At 31.8% G+C, this 19,836-nt stretch overlaps 2 protein-coding genes across 7 annotated transcripts in view; one reads left to right on the top strand and one right to left on the bottom strand.

Moving 5' to 3' along the window:
• The window catches only part of LOC114336460 (diacylglycerol kinase theta), a 338,858-nt gene that overhangs the window by 130,186 nt on the left and 188,836 nt on the right, over nt 1–19,836 (bottom strand). For all 6 annotated transcript variants that reach the window (XM_050642805.1, XM_050642807.1, XM_050642806.1 and 3 more), the window contains 4 exons: nt 17,546–17,739; nt 16,781–16,993; nt 9,580–9,717; nt 8,616–8,939 (listed from right to left, as the gene is read on the bottom strand). In XM_050642805.1, coding sequence (XP_050498762.1) covers nt 8,616–8,939; nt 9,580–9,717; nt 16,781–16,993; nt 17,546–17,739 — 869 coding nt within the window. The remainder of the gene's footprint in view (nt 1–8,615; nt 8,940–9,579; nt 9,718–16,780; nt 16,994–17,545; nt 17,740–19,836) is intronic.
• Nucleotides 1–19,836, top strand: part of LOC126879629 (uncharacterized) — a 442,662-nt gene that overhangs the window by 335,348 nt on the left and 87,478 nt on the right. The window lies entirely within an intron of this gene.

Below are 19,836 nucleotides of genomic sequence, written 5' to 3'. Positions count from 1 at the left end.
TTATTGGATGACATCTTGCAGCAAAAGTTTCTCGCCACAGAAAAGTTAAAACTTAAAGACGTACAAGACATGTGCCTGGCACACGAAATGGCTGTTCAAAGTTTGCAGGTGTTACGAGAGAGTGAGCTGAACACAGAGGTGAACGCAGTAGGTTTTCGTAGAAATCAGCCAGGACAATCAAAACAAAAATCAGCTGATCGCGAACGGAAAAAGTGTTTTCGGTGCGGAAAGGAACATTCTCCTGAACATTGTGAACACATTAAATCAACCTGTACATTTTGCAGGAAAGTTGGACATATTGAAATAGCTTGTTTTGGTAAAAAGAAAGACCAAAATCAAAGACGCAAAGTGCATCAGACTACCGAGGAATCGGCAAAAAATACCGAGCCGGTTTCGGGAAATACTCAAAGTGTTTGTTATCTAAGTAGTGACTTTAATTTTTCGTTATTTAACGTGACGTCTGATAGCATTACCGGTAAATATTTAGTAGACGTGCTACTCAATGACAAAAATGTGAAAATGGAGGTTGATTTGGGCGCAAGTTTCTCAGTGATTACCAAATCGACCTACCATAAAATATTTAGTGAAAATCGAGCTAAATTAAATCAATCCAGTGTTATTTTACGCGATTATCAAAATACAGTGATACCCATACTGGGTGAGTGTCTAGTGGAGGTAAAAGGGGTCAACGATCAGCCAAGCTTCCCCTTAGTCACGGAAGGAAACCGCGCCAGTCTTCTGGGTAGAAACTGGTTTGAGAGTTTAGGATTAACCATAGCAGGGGTAAGTCAGGTTTATTCCATTATTAATTATTCTGAAGAATACCCAGATGTATTTAACACGAATTTAAGATCTTACCGGGGTCTTCCAGTAAGTTTTTCGTTAGACAAAAATGTAAGGTCAATTATGCTTAAAGCGCGTAAGGTTCCTTTTGCACTAAAAGACAAGATTGAAGCTGAATTGGGCAGGCTTATAGCGCAGGGTGTTTTAGAACCGATTACACACCCAAAATGGTGCACCCCAATTGGGACCGTTTGCAAAGAAAACGGAGAGGTTCGGATCTGCGGCGATTACAAATCTACATTGAACTTAGCGCTAAATCCAGAACATTATTCACTCTATTCAGTGCCAACGGTACAGAATATCTTATCCACTCTCGCGGGCGGTAAAGTGTTTGCAAAACTAGACATGGCGCAAGCTTATCTACAGTTAAGTGTCAACCGCGAAGCTGCGGAGGCACAAACAATTATTACGAATAACGGAGCTTTTAAATGCAATCATTTACAGTTCGGTATATCCGTTGCTCCACAAATTTTTCAAAAATTCATAGACACTAGATTAACGGGTATTTCGGGTGTACTACTGGGTCTAGGACGTTTCATCGCCGCCGTTTCGATGCCGCCAGTTCGATGCCGATGCCGGCCGATTCATCGCCAGTCAATTAATCTCTATCTGATATATTTCCGAATTTTCGACAGTTACAATTATTAGTTATTTTTAGTATTAATTAGGAATTCTAGGAAATGCGAGATATGACGGCGATGAAATGGACTGGCGATGAACCGGCGGCATCGAAACGTCCCATTCCGGTACTACCGTATTACGATGACATTTTAATAGTAGGTAGCTCAGAAATAGACTAAGACTCAAAAGTGCGTGCAGTATTATCGCGTTCCCAGGAAGATTGGAGCATTTGAAGAAAGCATTTGCGCAAGGAAAAGTGCGTTTTTCGAACAAAGACAATAGAGTTTCTCGGGTTTCAAATTAGTGAAGACGGTTTACGTCCCACTAAAGACAAAATCGTGGCCATCACCAATGCGCCTGCTCCGACTAATAAAACCGAATTACAAGCTTTTCTTGGACTTTTAAATTTTTATCATGTTTTCCTAAAAGACAAGGCAACTATTGCAAATCCGTTACATGCACTGCTCCGAAAGGACGTTCCTTAGCAGTGGCGTTTCAAGGAAAAAGCTTTTGAATTATTAAAAGTATATCGAATATCCAGTGGCGTACCATAGTCGTACTCTATCGTCTGCGGAACGAAACTTCGCCCAAATCGACAAAGAAGCACTGACCATAATATCGGGCGTTAAAAAATTCCATGAATATGTATATGGCAGGAGAATAAGCATAAAAACGGACCATAAACCATTGCTGGGTATTTTTAATCCAAAAAAGGTGTTCCAGAGATACGGTCACCCAGAATGCTTAGATGGGCCCTTATGTTATCTGCGTATGATTACGAATTATGCTACATACCGGGTGCAAAAATTCAGAATGCAGATGCTCTTAACAGGTTGCCACAAAAGGTAAATGCGCCGCCAGAACCGCCAAACTCAGATGACGTTTTGATGCTCGAGAATATCCCAGAAAAACTAATCTGTACCAAAAACATCGCTAATGAAACTAAGAAAGACCCAGTGTTATCTAAAGTTTTGCAGTGGGCATGAAAAGGCTGGCCTGAGAAGAAAATTAAATTTTCAGACGAATATAATCCTTATCTACAACATAAACACGACATTAGCTGTTATCAAGACTGCCTGTTATGGGGTACGAGGGTAATAGTTCCACTTGGAGGGAGGAAAACAATACTGAATTTGCTACACTCAGCATACCCTGGAATCGTAAAAATGAAGTCACTGGCACGCTCATATATTTGGTGGCCAAATCTCGACAAGCAAATTAAACACCTAGTAAATACATGCAGCGAGTGCCAGGAGTCTATAAATATGCCAAAAAAGGCTCCAATCCATCCTTGGGAGTGGGCCAGAGCTCCATGGACAAGGATACACCTCGATTATGCAGGTCCATTTAAAGGAAAAATGTTTCTGAAAATCATAGACTCATATTCAAAGTGGTTGGAGGTAAAAATCGTTCCAAATACCTCTAGTGCTGTGACCATAGACATTTTACGCGGTTTATTTGCCACTCATGGCATCCCAGCTGTTGTCGTATCGGATAACGGAACTAGTTTTACGTCGGCTGAGTTCCAAGATTCTTTAAAGAAAAACCTTATTAGACAAGCATTGGTTACTACCATCCAAGTAGTAATGGGCAAGCGGAGCGCATGGTACAAAATGTAAAAAATGCACTTAAGAAAATGACAGATAGCAATGAACAAACCAACATACAAGTAGCATTGCACAGATATCTCCTTACTCAGCACATTAAACCCCATTGTGCGACAGGGAGATGCCCATCCGAAATATTAATGGGGCGGAAGTTAGGCTCACTTTTTGATCGTCTACAGCCTGATTTTAGGAAAGAGATGCTATCCAGACAATAGATCAAATATCCTAAGGAAGCAGGGGCCAGAGTTTTTCACGAAAACGAGACTGTATTTGCAAGGTCATTTACTCTTGGTCAAAAGTGGCTTCCTTCCAAAATAATTGAAACCACCGGACCATTAAGCTACAAAGTTCAAACACCTGATGGTAAAATTTTACGTCGTCATTCTGACGAAATAAGAACTCGTGTATGTGACCAGGAAACCACAGACGAAGTTACACCGTCAACCTCGATGGAAACGCGAAACTCCGCAACAGCTTTTCCCGCATCCTAACGATTTGGTAGATCCAGACCCAGAACTTGAAGAGAGATCTCTGAAGTCAAGAAGCCACCCGCTCGAATAAGAAAACCTCCAAAGTATTTGGAGGATTATGATGAGTAAATTCATCTAGGAGGGAGGAGTGTAATGTATCCAGCTCTCTGACTATCAAGCCCGTATTACGCGCGCAACGAAGAATTATTTACACGCATGCGCGAACTACTTTCATATTAGCATAGGCATTCTCGCTATTGTTGTTTACATGCAATTAGTTATATTTACGTAATATGTACCTACGCTTAAATAAACGGGTAGTAATTCCAAATTACTGTTGTATTAATTAGATATTATGTCAACCCAGACTCGTACTTTAAACTAATATAAACATTATGATCATTATTTATACAGGGTGACCAAGTTGCAATATAATACAAATAAAAATGGACCTATTTCGGCATTTCCTTAAAATCTAATAGGTAACTATTGCCAAATATCGAGGTGGACTCTTTTCTTTTTCCCACCCTGTATAAATTTGTATTCATGGTGAAATCTGGTGAAAATACATTAATTTTTATTTCATTAGACAGTTTATTTGAATTTTTATTACCCTGCCCGCAAACGCTCAAATCTTGACCATTTTGATTTTTGACCATTTTTTCAGGCCTGTAACTCCTATATGACGTAAGTCTGCAACTCTACCCTTTTGTTTTTTATTGTATCGCTATGAGCATTCGAGAATCTGGTTAAGTTTGGAGAGCTGTGAAACCTAGATAAATAAATAATATTAAACAACTTTATACCGGAAATTATTCGTTGAAAAACCCTCTACAAAATTGATATGATATAATTTTACTGTAAAATGAACGGAAAAAAAGTTATAACCTCCAAAAGGAAACTTGTTACAAAATTTTCTCTTATCAACAAAAACTTTTCGTTTATAAATTCGCAAAGTCTGTTTGTTCGTTCGCTTGTTCATGCGTCGCCGCTCCTGCAACACTTAGAGCCGACCTCGCGATGGATACCTATGTAGTTTTGTCTCCTGAATCCAAATCTGAAAACGGCATTTCGGTATCTCTAACCATCTTCGAGATAACCGACCTCAAAAATATATTTCTACAAAAACAGGAAAATATATATCAGGGTTGAAAATAATAAACCCATTGGACCACGTTTTAATAGCTCAGGTCTTCCACAGGGGTCAGTTTTAAGTCCTCTTCTATTTAATCTTTACACAGCTGATTTTCATAATATTAGTATCGACAATATTTCATTTAATATAATACAATATGCTGATGACTTTTGTATTTATACTGAATCTAAAAAATATAATGATGGCTTAAACACATTGGAAAATATCCATGAACATTGCCGTGAGTGGTTAAAAAAAATGGGTTTGAGTTAGCAAACAACAAGTCTAACATTTGTATATTCACTAGACACAATGTACCTCAAAGAGAACAAATACAATTAAATGATGATTACTTTCCTGTTTGTAAATCAATAAAATATCTGGGTATGATTCTGGATACCAAATTGACCTGGAAACTGCACGTTGATTTTATGCTTGATAGATGCAGTAAAGCACTAAATTTTCTTAAATCAATTGCAAAAACTTGGTGGGGTGCAGATGTTGAAACATGTCTTTTATTTTATCGTTCATATATCAGATCTATTATAGATTATGGCTCAGTACTGTATGGATCGGCTAGTAACAATATTTTAGGTCGCCTAGATTTTTTCTAAACACAGTATTGCGTTGTTGCATAGGTGCTATGAGATCTACCCCTATTGAACCACTCTATGTTGAAACAATGGAACCGCCGACTAAATTCAGAAGGGAATATCTCAGTCAAAAATTTCTTCTTAAGATCCGATGTTACAACACTTGTTTATATAAAGAAATTAGTACTTTCAATTATTTTGATTTAACAAATAAATATTGGACTCACAAAAACTCGCCACCGTTATGTGACGAATTTCGAAACACTGTGAATAAATAATACTGAACTTGCAGTTGCAAATAAAGTGGTAGATTTCGAAGATTTCTTTGAGTTACTAAATCAAGTAGATATAATACAACCCAGTTATCATGAGCACTCTTTATTAAACAGTATTGTTTTAAACAACTACCTTACAAATTGGTCAAAATCTGTTTGTATTTATACAAATGCATCCAAAAGTTCAAATGGTACTGGTTTATATGCCTTTTATATTCCAGATAAATTTATAGAAAAAATGTTTAAACTGCCCTCAAATTTCTCCATTTTTACTGCCGAGGCTGCGGCGGTATATGAGGCTTTAATTTATTTCAAGTTGGCATCCTATAATTCCGCAGTAATTTTATCTGATTCATTATCTGTGCTTACTGCTATTCAAACACCTCAACTACCTTGTAGTACTTCTAAATCCCTACATTTTTTTAAATAAAAAAATCTTATTTGAAATTAATAAACACGCCCCAAAAATAAAACTTATGTGGATCAAAGCACATTCAGGACTTACACATAATGAGCATGTAGACCAATTAGCTAAAAATTCCCTCATCCATGGAACAGTAACCAAATATCAGCCCTGCATTCTAGATGCTTTTGCTTGTTTAAGAACTGAACAGATGAAGAACTGGAAAACACACTGGGAAAGGTACTGTAACATATCAACAACACAATACAGTTTGATACAACCGATTATTCCGGAAAAACCTTGGTATAAGAATTTCACCCTCCCTCGCAAATACATATCCACCATCAGTAGAATTAGATTTGGACATGCATGTTATCCTGCACATTTATTTAAAATAAACATATTAGATTCGAATATTTGTCAAGAATGTGAGGTTAAAAGTGACTTGAACCACATATTTTTTGAATGCAAAAAACATAAACACCTAACCAATCACCTAATTAAAAGAATTATAGACCAGAACATCCCACTCCCTGTAAATATTCTCTTTATTCTATCACTGAATAAAAAGAAAATGTTTGACTGTTTGGTATCTTTCTTGTCGAATAGTAAAATTTTATTGTAATTAGTTTTAGGTATTTGTAAAATATTTTTCAAAATATATTAAAAAAATAAAATAAAAAAAAATAAATAAAATCATGAAACAAAAAAAATAATAAAAAATAATAAATAAAAAAAAATTAAAGACAAAAGTCACTAAGAGGATTTAAACCTTCGCGGGGTTGAACCGGGTTGACATCCTATCGTAGTGACAAAAAAAAACAAAACAAAAAACAAAACAAAACAAAAAAACTAAAATAAAATACAAAAAAGAATGCATTTATTTTAATATTAACATTAATATTTTTATTTGTAAAATGTATACACTATGTGTTCTTGATAAACATTAAGTATAATATATTTATATTTATTAACATAGTATGTACATTAGCTGTAATGAGTAGGTAAATAAGAAGTAAAAAATTGTAATAATATTATAATAACCAAGTTTCACTAATTGGCAATATCTTTAATACATTTACTTTTGATTGAGACTGGCTGAATGACCATAGTCCAAGCCAAAAAAGGAAAAAAACCGACCTCAAATATAACATTGTGCCGCCACAATCCTTATTCAAATATTTCTTTTCTGCCGACACAGTAAACGTCAACACAAAATTGAAATGTCAAATAAATAAATTTTATTATTAATGTTTATGTAATGTTAAATGACAGCTCATTATTTTTTTATTTAAGCTGTCTACCCAATGGTATTATGTATTATGTACAATATATTTATGTATATGTTATATATACAGGGTGTCACTTAAGTTGCACATATTATTATGGGAAACTTTTTTTATTTTTAATTTTACGAAAAAAGTTATTCAGTTCTGTATGGCCTAAAACCTATGATTCAACCATCAGATATCAAATTGTATCTATATTATACGAGGTATGTCAAAAAATAAGAATTTCGCTAAAGAGTAAAGTATCTTTATTTATTTCACAATATTGAAAATTGTTATTATGAAATGTTTTTTGAAATAAAAAAATATGTTTTAATATACGCAATTACATCCTTCTAATGAAAAAAAAATATTTGAAGATTTTTCTCAAATTACGGATACCAACATCATTTTCATTTATAACTCTTTTATTTTTAATTTGACGAAGAAAAGTTATTCTTCATAAAAAGCTCTTCATGGTCTAAGATTTAAGATGCAACCATCATATATTAAATTTTAATAATTTTATACGAGGTATATAAAAAATATGAATTTCGATCAAGAGTAAAGTATCTTTATAGTTCACAACATTTAAATTACAATGATATAATTGCACATTAAAACATAGTTTTTCTAAGCAACTTTTCATAATAGCAATTTTTCATATTATGATTTTAAATAGGTAAATAAACAAAGTTTTCGTTATGATATAATGATCGCGTTTTGAGCTTGTTTTTGTTTAGAACTTTTTTGTTGGTCACTTGACGATAAAAAATAATAGAAAAAAATTCGAGATCCTTTGTAAAAGGTATATTTAAAATTTCCTAAATAAGGGTTACATAAATCACAGAACGTTTTCGGATTTAAAATTCCATCATCATTTAATCCGAAGACGTTCTGTGATTTAATGTAACCCTTATTTAGGGAATTTTAAATATACCTTTTACAAAGGATCTCGTGTTTTTGCGATTTATGGTATAGAGCCACCAACAGGAATTTTATTTTCCTCGTGGATTTTTTAAAAAGTTAAAAAGCCAGTAAAAATATAAAATAGTAGAAAATTTAATTTGCTACATTGCATGTGTAATTAAATTTTCTGTAGGGTTGCTAGTTTACGAGATATAGCGCGAAAGCCCTTTGCACCACTTTTTCCAAGATGGCGGCCGGGGGACAAGCTGGCGACCCACAAACTTGAACTTAATTCTACTGACCCCCCCCCCCCTACACATTAAAAAAATAACATTGACTCCTCTAAAAAATGAAATCCTAATATAATATTAAAATTTTAAAATAATTCTTAAGGATTTCATACATATCTTTGGGACGGAATTGCAATAGGTACCTATTTTTTCAAATTAATAGTTTTGAAAGTAGATTTAAAAATATTTATTAAATTTTACCTGTTCCCAGTGGTACAATAGCACAAGCAGGTGAAGAACATTGAGAATCCTGCCCAACATTATCCAGGCACTGAAGTACCCATCCAATTGTACCATCTCCACCACAAACGAGTATTTTGTAGTTTTGAATATTTCTGAACACGTACAATCCTGGAAGAGGACCTCCATTGTCAAGATCGAATACTTGGTAGGGATTCAATAATTTTCTAAAACTAGAGATTAACTCCAGTCCTTGACAACCACCAGACTTTACATTGACGAAAACTAATAACGGTTGCACACCTTGTGGTATCATCGAAGGTTCTATGTTTGGTAGCAGCATAACTGAAATAAATAAATTAACTTTGACATTATGTTCAATTTCTTTGCCATGTAATAAAAATAATTAGAAATTTTCAAATAGAGTCACAGTCAAGTTCTCTTCTACCTATATCGCAGAAAAATATTTAGTTTATCGAAAAGCCATTATAATTTTAAGAGCGTAGGCGCAAAATTTCGGGCCAATTCTTTTTAAATGCATTCATTCTTTTTAAATCCTGAGAAAACTAATAAGTACTTTTTTTTTAATTTAAACGCAGAATGAAAGATTACATTATTACCCAGGGCCGAATGTCGTTAAAAACTTCTATAATGTTTATTTTAATAAGTTACAGGGGTGAAAAAGAGGAGAAAATTGAGTATGCTTTTTAATTTCAAACTTCAAAAGAAACTTTTTGTTTATTCTAAGGGATTCTCGATAATAATGTAATCTTTCATTCTGCGTTTAAATTTTTCAAAAATATTTATTAGGTTTTTCAGGATTTGGAAAAAAACGAATCCCTTTAAAAAGCATTGGCCGGAAATTTTGCGCCTACGCTCTTAACAAAACAAGTACAAGTACAAGATAAATTAGGTTTGACAGGTTATTTTTAAAATGTCGTCCAATTAACATATTTATTGTTTATATTTAAAAAAAGGTACTCACCTAACAACGGTTGTTTATCTTCATATTTCGACTCCCTTAAAGCATATAACGCCCTCACAGCCTTATCTGAGTCTTCATAAGTAATTACCATGGAGCCGTATTCGTAATAGATAGGACCAATTTTAGAAAATTTGTTTTCTAAAAAGTATAGACCCATGTTTTAATTTTAGTGAATAAAATCGTGCAACTAATAAAATGCTAACGCTAGGTTTCATAATCAGTTAAAGTGGACTTTAAATTTTAAGTTGGTACCTTTATCAATGCAATTCATATGGGTAAATGTCAACTTTAAAGTGAACTTTAAAGTTAATGTTCACTTTAAGTTGATTATGAAACCGGGCGTAAGACGCTATGTTATTTAAAAAATATACACTAAACAATTATGGCAATTTAAATAAGTATAAATTACCCTAATTATTTAATACCCTTAGTGATGTCTATCTATCTATCTATAATAGCTTATTGTCTAACATGTTTACCCCGTTTTATATTAGTTTTCAATTTTCGTTTTGCATCTTAACCAACATCTTTTTAAGATTTTTCGTTTATCAATTTTAAATTTGGTTATATTTATTATTTATTATTCCTATCTGAGATTTTGATCCAACAGATCAAGAGACAGATCCAAACTGTTTTTTCTATTTAGACGATGTCAAATCTTTGATCTTGCATTAGAGATAAAAATTTCCGTGCGGGCACTAGCCTAGCCACTCGTGAAGAATATCCAGCTTGTCGTAAAAGGCCAATGTTCAAACTAGTAAGGGGCAGGTGAATGGCAGCTTGAACATTGAGAGAATTGAATAATTTTTCAAATGAGCTAACACACGATCCCTATTCTCATTTAAAAAAATAATCGATTACGTCAGCAAGTCCAAATGGATGACTTCACTAGTATGATAGGTATATATGGCAAAAATTTTAATTCAAAAATAAAAATCGACGTGTTTTGGGAGTTATTTCCAAACTCGCCCATTCACGAAAAAGTTAATTTATTCCCACCTTTACGTGCTTACTGTATATATTAACAAATTTATACAGTGCGTCCTTAAAGTAACGCATAAATTCATTATTTCGTAAACCGGCGACTTTAAGGAAAAATCCCGAAACAGGTCAATTTTCAACGAAAACATTTCGTTTATAAATTCGCAAAAGTCTGTGTGTTATTGCGTTGCCGCTCCTGCAATGCTCAGATCAGATTTATCGATGGATTCTTATGTAGTTTTTTCTTCTGAATCCAAATCTGAAAACGGCATTTCGATACTTCTAACCGTCTTCGAGATAATCGACCCCAAAGTCTAAAATGTGACGTCACAATCGGGTTATTTTATACACGTCCAGCTGAAATCGTTGCTATTAAGTAGGCTAGTTTTTTAATCTCGATTTGTTAAGCAAAGCATAATAGGTTATTTACATTTGAGTTTGACACTTCGTGAATGTCAAACTCAATTTTAAATTAAGTATTAATAAAACATCAATGACATTTGATAGTGAATTTAATTATTATATAAAATAAATAAGATTTTAACTATTTATAATGGGAAATAAGCCACAATATTATTAAAAAATGATTTTTATTTTAACGCAACTCATAAATATTGGCAATATCATTTTCAATCAATGAGTCAAATTAAATAAATTATTAGAAGAATTTTTTTACTAAGCAACAGCTTTTTTACTAAGCGGTTTTCGTTATGATAATGCTCGCATTTTCAGCTTGTTATTTTTAAATTTACGATTTTTTGGCATATATATATCATAGTAGTGAAGTCATCCATCTGGGCGTGATCACGTAATCGATGATTTTTTAATGACAATAGGGGTCATATGATAGCTCATTTGAAAGGGTATTCAATTCTCTATTTAATAATATAAACATTAGTATATTATCTATACAGGATGTCCACAAAATTAGGTTAAATAAATTAATTGAGACAAAAAGAAAAATGTATGTAATTTATTTAATTCAAAATACGTTTTACTGTTGTCGTAAAATAGGAAAAAATGTTTATTTGACAAATAAATATTGTTTTTTGCTTAGATTCAATTTTAAAGCTGCCACCCTCCTCCTCTTATCAGTTTAAACATTACGTTTAAGCTAAAATCAATGTTTATTTTTCAAATAAAATTTTTTGTCTGTTTTCTGATAGCACTAAAATGTATTTAGAAATAAATAAATTACCTACATACATTCATCTATTTGTGTCAATTAATTTAAATAAAAAAATTTTTTGGACGCCCTGTATAAATAATTATATTAATGTTCATATTAGTGAATAGAGAACTGAATACCCTTTCAAATGAGCTATCACATGATCCCTATTCTCATTTAAAAAAATCGTCGATTACGTCATCACGCCCATCACTAGTATGATAAATATGTCAAAAAATTGCAATTTAAAAATAAAAATCGACCTGCTTCGGAATATTTCCTCAAAGTCGCCGGTTTACGAAATAATGAATTTATGCGTTACTTTATGGACGCACTGTATTATCTATGTAGATATAATAGACATCTAATAAATAGGCTATTGATTATATTCAAAATAAGATAGCTAAAAGAACTACAACGTTAACGGGGTTTTATTATTTCATATGGTCAATGGACATCTATATATGAAAAAACCGCGGAGTGCTACAATTTAAAGGGGTGCGTTTTTGAGAAATGGGTGAATTAGTCCCTGGGCACAGGTTACATTAGGGTGAGTTCTATGCACTTTTGGTACAAACATATCTACATAAAAATTGTTCCTGGTTAAATTTCATATCTAAATATCACTTTTTAAAGTCAATGATACTTTTTTTTACAAAAATGTATTCAAAAGAAAAAGCACAAAGAAACCCAAAAGAAATAAATTTTGTTTTTTGTCCCATAACTTTTGTCCACGAGGATATAGGTATAGACATTGCTTTACAGAAAAAAAATCTACATATTTCTTCTTTAAAATGTTGTTTAGTATAGGTAATTAGGATTTATAGTTTTCGAAATATGATTTTTCAAAGTTCGCCACTCACAGCAATTTTGGGCAATTTTCCTTGTTATTTCGCAAATATTGTTCTGAAACTTTTTTATTGGGACCGTGCAAGTTCGGCAAAGCGACACCTATTTCTACGCTCTGCAACTTTATTCGCACTTTTAATTATATTGGCCAATTATATTGGTCCTGGTTACTGGATAATTGTCAAGGCCAAAGTCCAAAAAAATAATAAGAAGAAAAAATAAGATTCAGGTTATGTTATTAAAACGTAAACAATTGTATGTAGTAAATAAAATTAGTTATTGAAATGCAGTACTGCAAGCAAAATACAATTAATTAAATTTACCTTTATATAATAATCGCATATCATATCAATATTGTGGAGTAACATATAATTTTTCTTCTTCAATGACAGTAGATATGAAATGTACGTCAATTTGACAATTTCAATTGACAATATGAATTATTTAAGAAATTTGCAATATTTCTCCGCTATTCGCGCACGATCGTTTCTTAATTCCCTTCCAAGTAGGTACTTGCACATCGAGAATACGTAACTTTATGTATATGCAATGGTACACGTAATAGGAATAGAAATCAATTACCTTTAAAATGGTCTACTGTATAACGTTGTAAGATTTTTTTAAAGAGATTATGGTTTTTCAAGGTTTTATACTTTATACGATTTTTTATAATATAATATAAAAATAAAATAAAATTATTATATAATATATTATATAATATATTATATATTGTATAATATTATATTATATACAGTCTATATAATATAATATTATTTTATATATTATATAATACATAATATAAAAAAATATTATTTTTTACATTTTTTACGATTATTTTTGAAATTTCTCATTATAACTTTTTTTTCTTGTACATGAATATACTATATGTTGCTCAATAAAGAGCGCTTACTTTCTGTTCTTTAAAATGGTGTATCATCTATATTTAAATATGTAATGGAAACCGAGTGATTCTTTGATATTTTTTTACCTGTATTATTTAAAATTATTTCTTTTACAAAAATTACATAAACATTAGTCTTAGAAAACATCACTTTAGTTAAAATTATTTAAACGTTGACATTTAAAAAATTTGCAAAATCAAAGTCCATCTCTTCGTTAGCATTAGCTTCAATATCTTCCTCTGATACCTCAGTTATCTTAGAGTTCCCACAATTAGTAGCCATGCACATGCACCCTTTGCAGAATATTGAACAACTAATTCCTATCTTCCTACAACCGCAGTTTTTTGTACATCCTTTGGTACATTTACATGCTATTTTTTCAAGCAAAGCTTGTGGTGCAGGAGCTTTGACAGTAAATATTGGAATTAATCCATATTTTGAAGTTTGCCCGGCCGAGTCAAGTGGATCCAAAGTATTACCTATAAAAAATAAGATTCAATCATAACACACAATCACATAAAAAAGTTATAATGAAGAATTTAAAAAATAATCCTAAAATCAAAAATCGTTGCAAGTACTTATTACATTTTGAAAAAGCATATCTTATTCAAAAATAATCCTAGAATTATTTTATAATACACCATTTTAAAGTAAACAGAATAAGCTTTCTTTTTTATTATATAATATATACCTAAATGTAGAAAAAAAGTTATAATGGGAAATTTAAAAAATAATCGTAAAAAATATAAAAACTCGTTAAAGGTATAAAGTCTTGAAAAAGATAACCTCTTTAAAAGAAGTCGTACAACATTACACAGTAGAACATTTTAAAGGTAATTGATTTCTATTTCTCTTACATGTACCATTGCATATGCCTAAAGTTACGTAGAAAAAAGTTACAGAACAATATTTGCGAAATAACAAAGAAAATTTCCCAAAATTGCTGTGAGTGGCGAAATTTGAAAAATCATATTTTGAAAACTGTAAATCCTAATGACATCTACCAAACACCATTTTAAAGACAAAATATGTAAGTTTTTTTTCTGTAAAGCAATGTCTATACCTATATCCCCGTGGACAAAAGTTATGGGACAAAAAACAAAATTTCTTTCTTTTGGGTATCTTTGTGCTTTTTCTTTTGAATATATTTTTGTAAAAAAAGTATCTTTGACTTTAAAAAGATATATTTAGATAGGAAATTTAACCAGGAACAATTTTTATGTAGACGTGTTTGTACCAAAAGTGCATATAACTCACCCTAATGTAACCTGTGCCCAGGGACTAATTCGCCCATTTCTCAAAGACGCACCCCTTTAAATGGTAGCACTCCGTGGTTTTTTCATATACAGGGTGTTTCATTGGGAAACGGAAATACTTTAATGGTTAATAGAGGTCACCGAGCTGGTTCTAGATATAGTACATTTTTTGCCCTACCGACTTTTATAACCGAGTTACAGGGTGTTTTATCGATTTTGCCCATTTCTTTCCTAAGCCATAACTTTAGAACCACCCAATATATTTTTTTGATATTTGGTACACATATGTCTCATTCAAAACCCAAACGGTCGACATACTAACCATAAGAAAATTCCAGGTCTGGATTAACAAAAAATTATAAAGTAATTGTAACCTTAAAACAACACCCTGTATATTGAAATTTTGAAAATCTGTTTGCATATTTGAAAAGAGCACAAAAAAGTAAGTTTAATGGTTCGCTTCAATTTTTCGGCCAGACAATTTTATGACTTTAATTTTGAAATTATATTGAATATTTTTAACTCTCTGACATTAAAAAGCAGATATTATTAACTTTTAGTTATAAATTATTAAAGTTAATGAATAAATACTCATTTTAAAAATAATCAATACTTATTTACCACATTGGAACGACCCAATTACTAATGACAAGAAAAATCCAGGTCCGGAATAAGAAAAAAATACAAAGTAATTGTGACCTTGAACCAACACCCTGTATATTGAAATTTTAAAAATTCGTCTGTACATTTTAAAAGAGCATGAATAACTGTGATTTTGAAATTTTATTGAAATTTTAAAGAACTCTGAGATTAAAAACCAGGTATTGTTTACTTTTAATAATAATTTAATGTTAATGAATCAATACTTATTTTAAAAATACTTAATACTTATTTACTACGCTGGCTTCATAGATTCTCTGGATTTTTGGCTATATGCACATCATTAAAAATTAGAATTGCGAGAATTGGGATATTTTAATGATTTAGTAAATAATTAAAAAAACTGCTATATCTAATAATACAAAAATTCGTTACAATTCAACAATTTAACATAAATTAAAAATATTTGAACTATAACAGTTGCTCAAAATGTTCGCCATTTTGTTCGATGCATTTCTTTGCTCGTTTTAAAAGATTTCGAATCTATTTTCTAATTACATTGGAATTGTTCTTCATTTTTCTGGTAGCTTCTTGTGACCTTGACAGAATTAATCAATATGATCTCAAAATTGCCGTAATTAAATTATCTGCGCAAAAATTTGACATGCATCTTTTAACGCAGTTTTTTATGCTTTTTTAAAATACACAAACAAATTTTCAAAATTTCAATGTACAGGGTGTTGTTTCAAGGTCACAATTACTTTATATTTTTTTCTTAATGCGGACCTGGATTTTTCTTGTCATTAGTAATTGGGTCGTTCCAATGTGGTAAATAAGTATTGATTATTTTTAAAATTAGTATTTATTCATTAACTTTAATATAATTTTTAATTATTTAATATAATTATTAAATTTAATATAATTTCAAAATGAAAGTCATAAAATTGTCTAGCCGAAAAATTTAAGCGAACCATTAAACTTACTTTTTTGTGCTCTTTTTAAATATGCAAACATATTTTCAAAATTTTTATATACAGGGTGTTGTTTTAAGGTCACAATTACTTTATAATTTTTTGTTAATCCGGACCTGGATTTTTCTTATGGTTAGTATGTCGGTCGTTTGGGTTTTGAATGAGACATATGTGTACCAAATATCAAAAAAATATACAGGGTGGTTCTAAAGTTATGGCTTAGGAAAGAAATGGGCAAAATCGATAAAACACCCTGTAACTCGGTTATAAAAGTCGGTAGGGCAAAAAATGTAGTATATCTAGAACCGGCTCGGTGACCTCTATTCACCATTAAAGTATTTCCGTTTGCCAATGAAACACCCTGTATAAAGATTCATTGACCATATGAAATAATAAAACCCCGTTAACGTTGTAGTTCCTTTCTATAATACATAATCAAGAGCCTAAAAAGGAATTTAGTGGTTTTATAGTTACCTTTTCCTAAAAAGTCAGTGAGGATGTTTTCGTAATTGCGTTCAGAAAGATTTGGAGGTAAATTTCCAACGAATAAAGCTAAATTTGGTCCATGCGGATCTTGCTTGAGTTGTAAATAAAACCGCATTAGCTCCATTTGCCGAATACTATCTTTGCCCAGTTGTTTCATTATTTCCCATGGTCTCTCGTTCCACGAAAGAACACGCTCGGTAACTAAAAATGAGAAACAAATAATAATAATAAAACACATTCACTATTTTTAAAAACTCTCACATTTAAATATAATAAGAGAAATAGAAAATAATAAATGGAAATCGGCCTATTTCAGTCTGATATTAATAAGAAAACCAAAATTAATAGTACGGGATAAGAATCTAGGTCGACCTTCACCCATCTGTTTACCGGATGAAACATTATTTTTATTAAATTTCATACACAGATAAACACAAATTACATGGGTTGCCTATCTAAATAGCTATCCTTAAAGAACGGGCCTAGGGACCCCTCTTGGCCCAAGAAACACAAAAAATATTGTGTAGAGCAAAATAGGTGATTTTTGGAGTTTGCTCAAAGAAAGATTTCAACAGTTTCTGTCCTAAAATTTTGCTCGGCATTCTTCAGGTTTTTTGTTTAAAGGGGGCATTTTTGAAGAGGAGTCCGCAAAGAAAGCGAATCTCAAACAGTTTTCCAACGGAAGCGGCCTCACAACCTGGAATCTATGTTGTTCTATGTAACATAAATTAAAATAAACAAGTATGTATTTACCTCCCCTATCCAGTAGGACTTCGCTGCATCGATAATCTTCGGCATGGCTGTCTTCTAACCCAAAACGATTAAGAGCGTCGCTGATAAGATCACCAACATTTGTGTTAGAATCTACAGGCACGGTGCAGTATGCCTGAGATACTTGTAGCTTACCGGGATACACCCGAACTTCGCCAGCGTCGTTGTCCCTGTCTCTGTAATATCAAAAACATAATTATCTACATTCTGTTTTTTGCTAATTATTACCATATATTGCCGGTCCGGAACAAGAATAACGTAACTGCAAATTTTGTCAATTCCTGTTTATTGCGTATAATTAACTTAATACTGCGTACAGATGATACAAAAGCGACAGAACTGTAACTATGTGCTGAGCCACTACAGGGTAGTTGCGTCGTTATTGAAATACGGACCATTTTAGACCTTGTTTCAGATGAATAATGACGCAACTGTAAATAAGGTTGAAAAGGGGGGAATTAAATTAAGATAATGAAATTCGGACCAATTGGGACGAAAATAAAAGCCATTGCTGTAAGAATAAACGGCTAACTAAATATATAAAAATAGTTTTTTTGTACAGAACAATTTTAAGATTAAGAAGGACGCAACTGTGGATAGGATTGAAAATGGTGGGATTAAATTAAAATAAGGAAATTCGAACCAATAGGGATGAAACTACATGACATCATTGTAAGAATAAACGCCATACCGATGCTCCGGACGGTTACTTTTTATTTAATCACTATTTTAAATATTTAAAAAATTTTAGATGAAGAATGACACAACTGTAAGAAGGGTTAAAAAGGGTGGGATTAAATAAGGATAATGAAATTCGAACAGGGATAAAAACACAACCATCATTGTAAGAATAAACGCCCCACCGATGCTTCTGGACGATACTCCTCATTTAATCCCTATTTTAAATATTTAAAAACCGTGTTTTTGCTCTCCTTAGTCCTGAGAAAGTTGTCTTTTTGCAGTTACGTTATTCTTGTTCCGGATCGGCGATATTACCATAGAAACACTTTCTTATACATAAATTAAATTAAAACTTTAAAAGAAAAATTAAATATGTATGTTTACAGGAGAAAAACCTGACACAGAGCTAGTCGAAGCCTCAACAATAAAATTGTATAAAAGTAAAGATGATTCAGATTTGATTACAGAATTAGTGCAGCCGATATGTGAAACAATTGTGCATTTAATGATAGAAGTATATAATTTGGACCACATATACTGCACATATAAAGGTTCAAATTTAGATATGAGGCAATCTCAGATTTTGCCTTTTACACAAATGGCGGGGATTCAAAATGGCGACTATACATTGTGACTAATAGCACGATAACTTTTGAACGAGACTTCAGATTTCAACCAAATTTGGTATAGATATAGGTTCTTTTTTGATGTATAAGATCGAGGTCTTGAACCGGAAGAATCGGTTTACCAGAAGTTGTGTTTTTCCTGGTTTTTATGTAAAAATATGCTGTTTTTTTTTCAAATTTTTCACCCTGTATGTATTAATTATTCAAAAAGTTAATACCACCATTGAAAAGAGCGTAAAAATATTTTTTAGGAAATATTTTTAACTTTTTAGTTATGTTAATTACCATTTAATAAATGTAAAACGTATCTTCACATGTACCTATATGCGGCAGATTCGTGCAAATATTATAAGAATTATTGTGCATTTAATGGTAGAAGCATATAATTTGGACCCCATATACTACACATATAAAGGTTCAAATTTAGATACGAGGCCATCTCAGTTTTTGTTTCTTTTACAAAAATGGCAGGTATTCACAATGACGACTATACATATGTGACTAATAGCACGATAACTTTTGAACGAAACGTCAGATTTCAACCAAATTTGGTATATAGGTTTTTTTTGATGAATAATATCGAGGTCTTGAACCGGAAGAATCGGTTTACCAGAATTTGTGTTTTACTGTTTTTTTTTTATGTAATAATATGTTGTTTTTTTTTCAATTCTTTCACCCTGTATATATAAATTTTTCGAAAAGGTAATAACGCCATTGAAAATAGTGTAAATATATTTTTAGGAAATATTTTGAATTTTTCAGTTGTGTTAATTACCATTTAATAAATGCATAACGTATGTTCACATTTACCTATGGGCGGCAGATTCATTTTGAATGCCCGCCATTTTTGTAAAAGACTATATCTGAGATGTCCTCATATCTAAATTTGAATCTTTGTATGTGTAGTATGTGTGGTCCAAATTATATGCTTCTACCATTAAATGCACAGTAATATTATTATTTGCA

The sequence above is a fragment of the Diabrotica virgifera genome, chromosome 2, assembly GCF_917563875.1.
Source record: "Diabrotica virgifera virgifera chromosome 2, PGI_DIABVI_V3a".
NCBI classification, from domain to species: Eukaryota; Metazoa; Arthropoda; class Insecta; order Coleoptera; family Chrysomelidae; genus Diabrotica; species Diabrotica virgifera.
The sequence above is the reverse complement of the archived record's forward strand: the minus strand, read 5'-3'. Positions and strand labels throughout refer to the sequence as shown.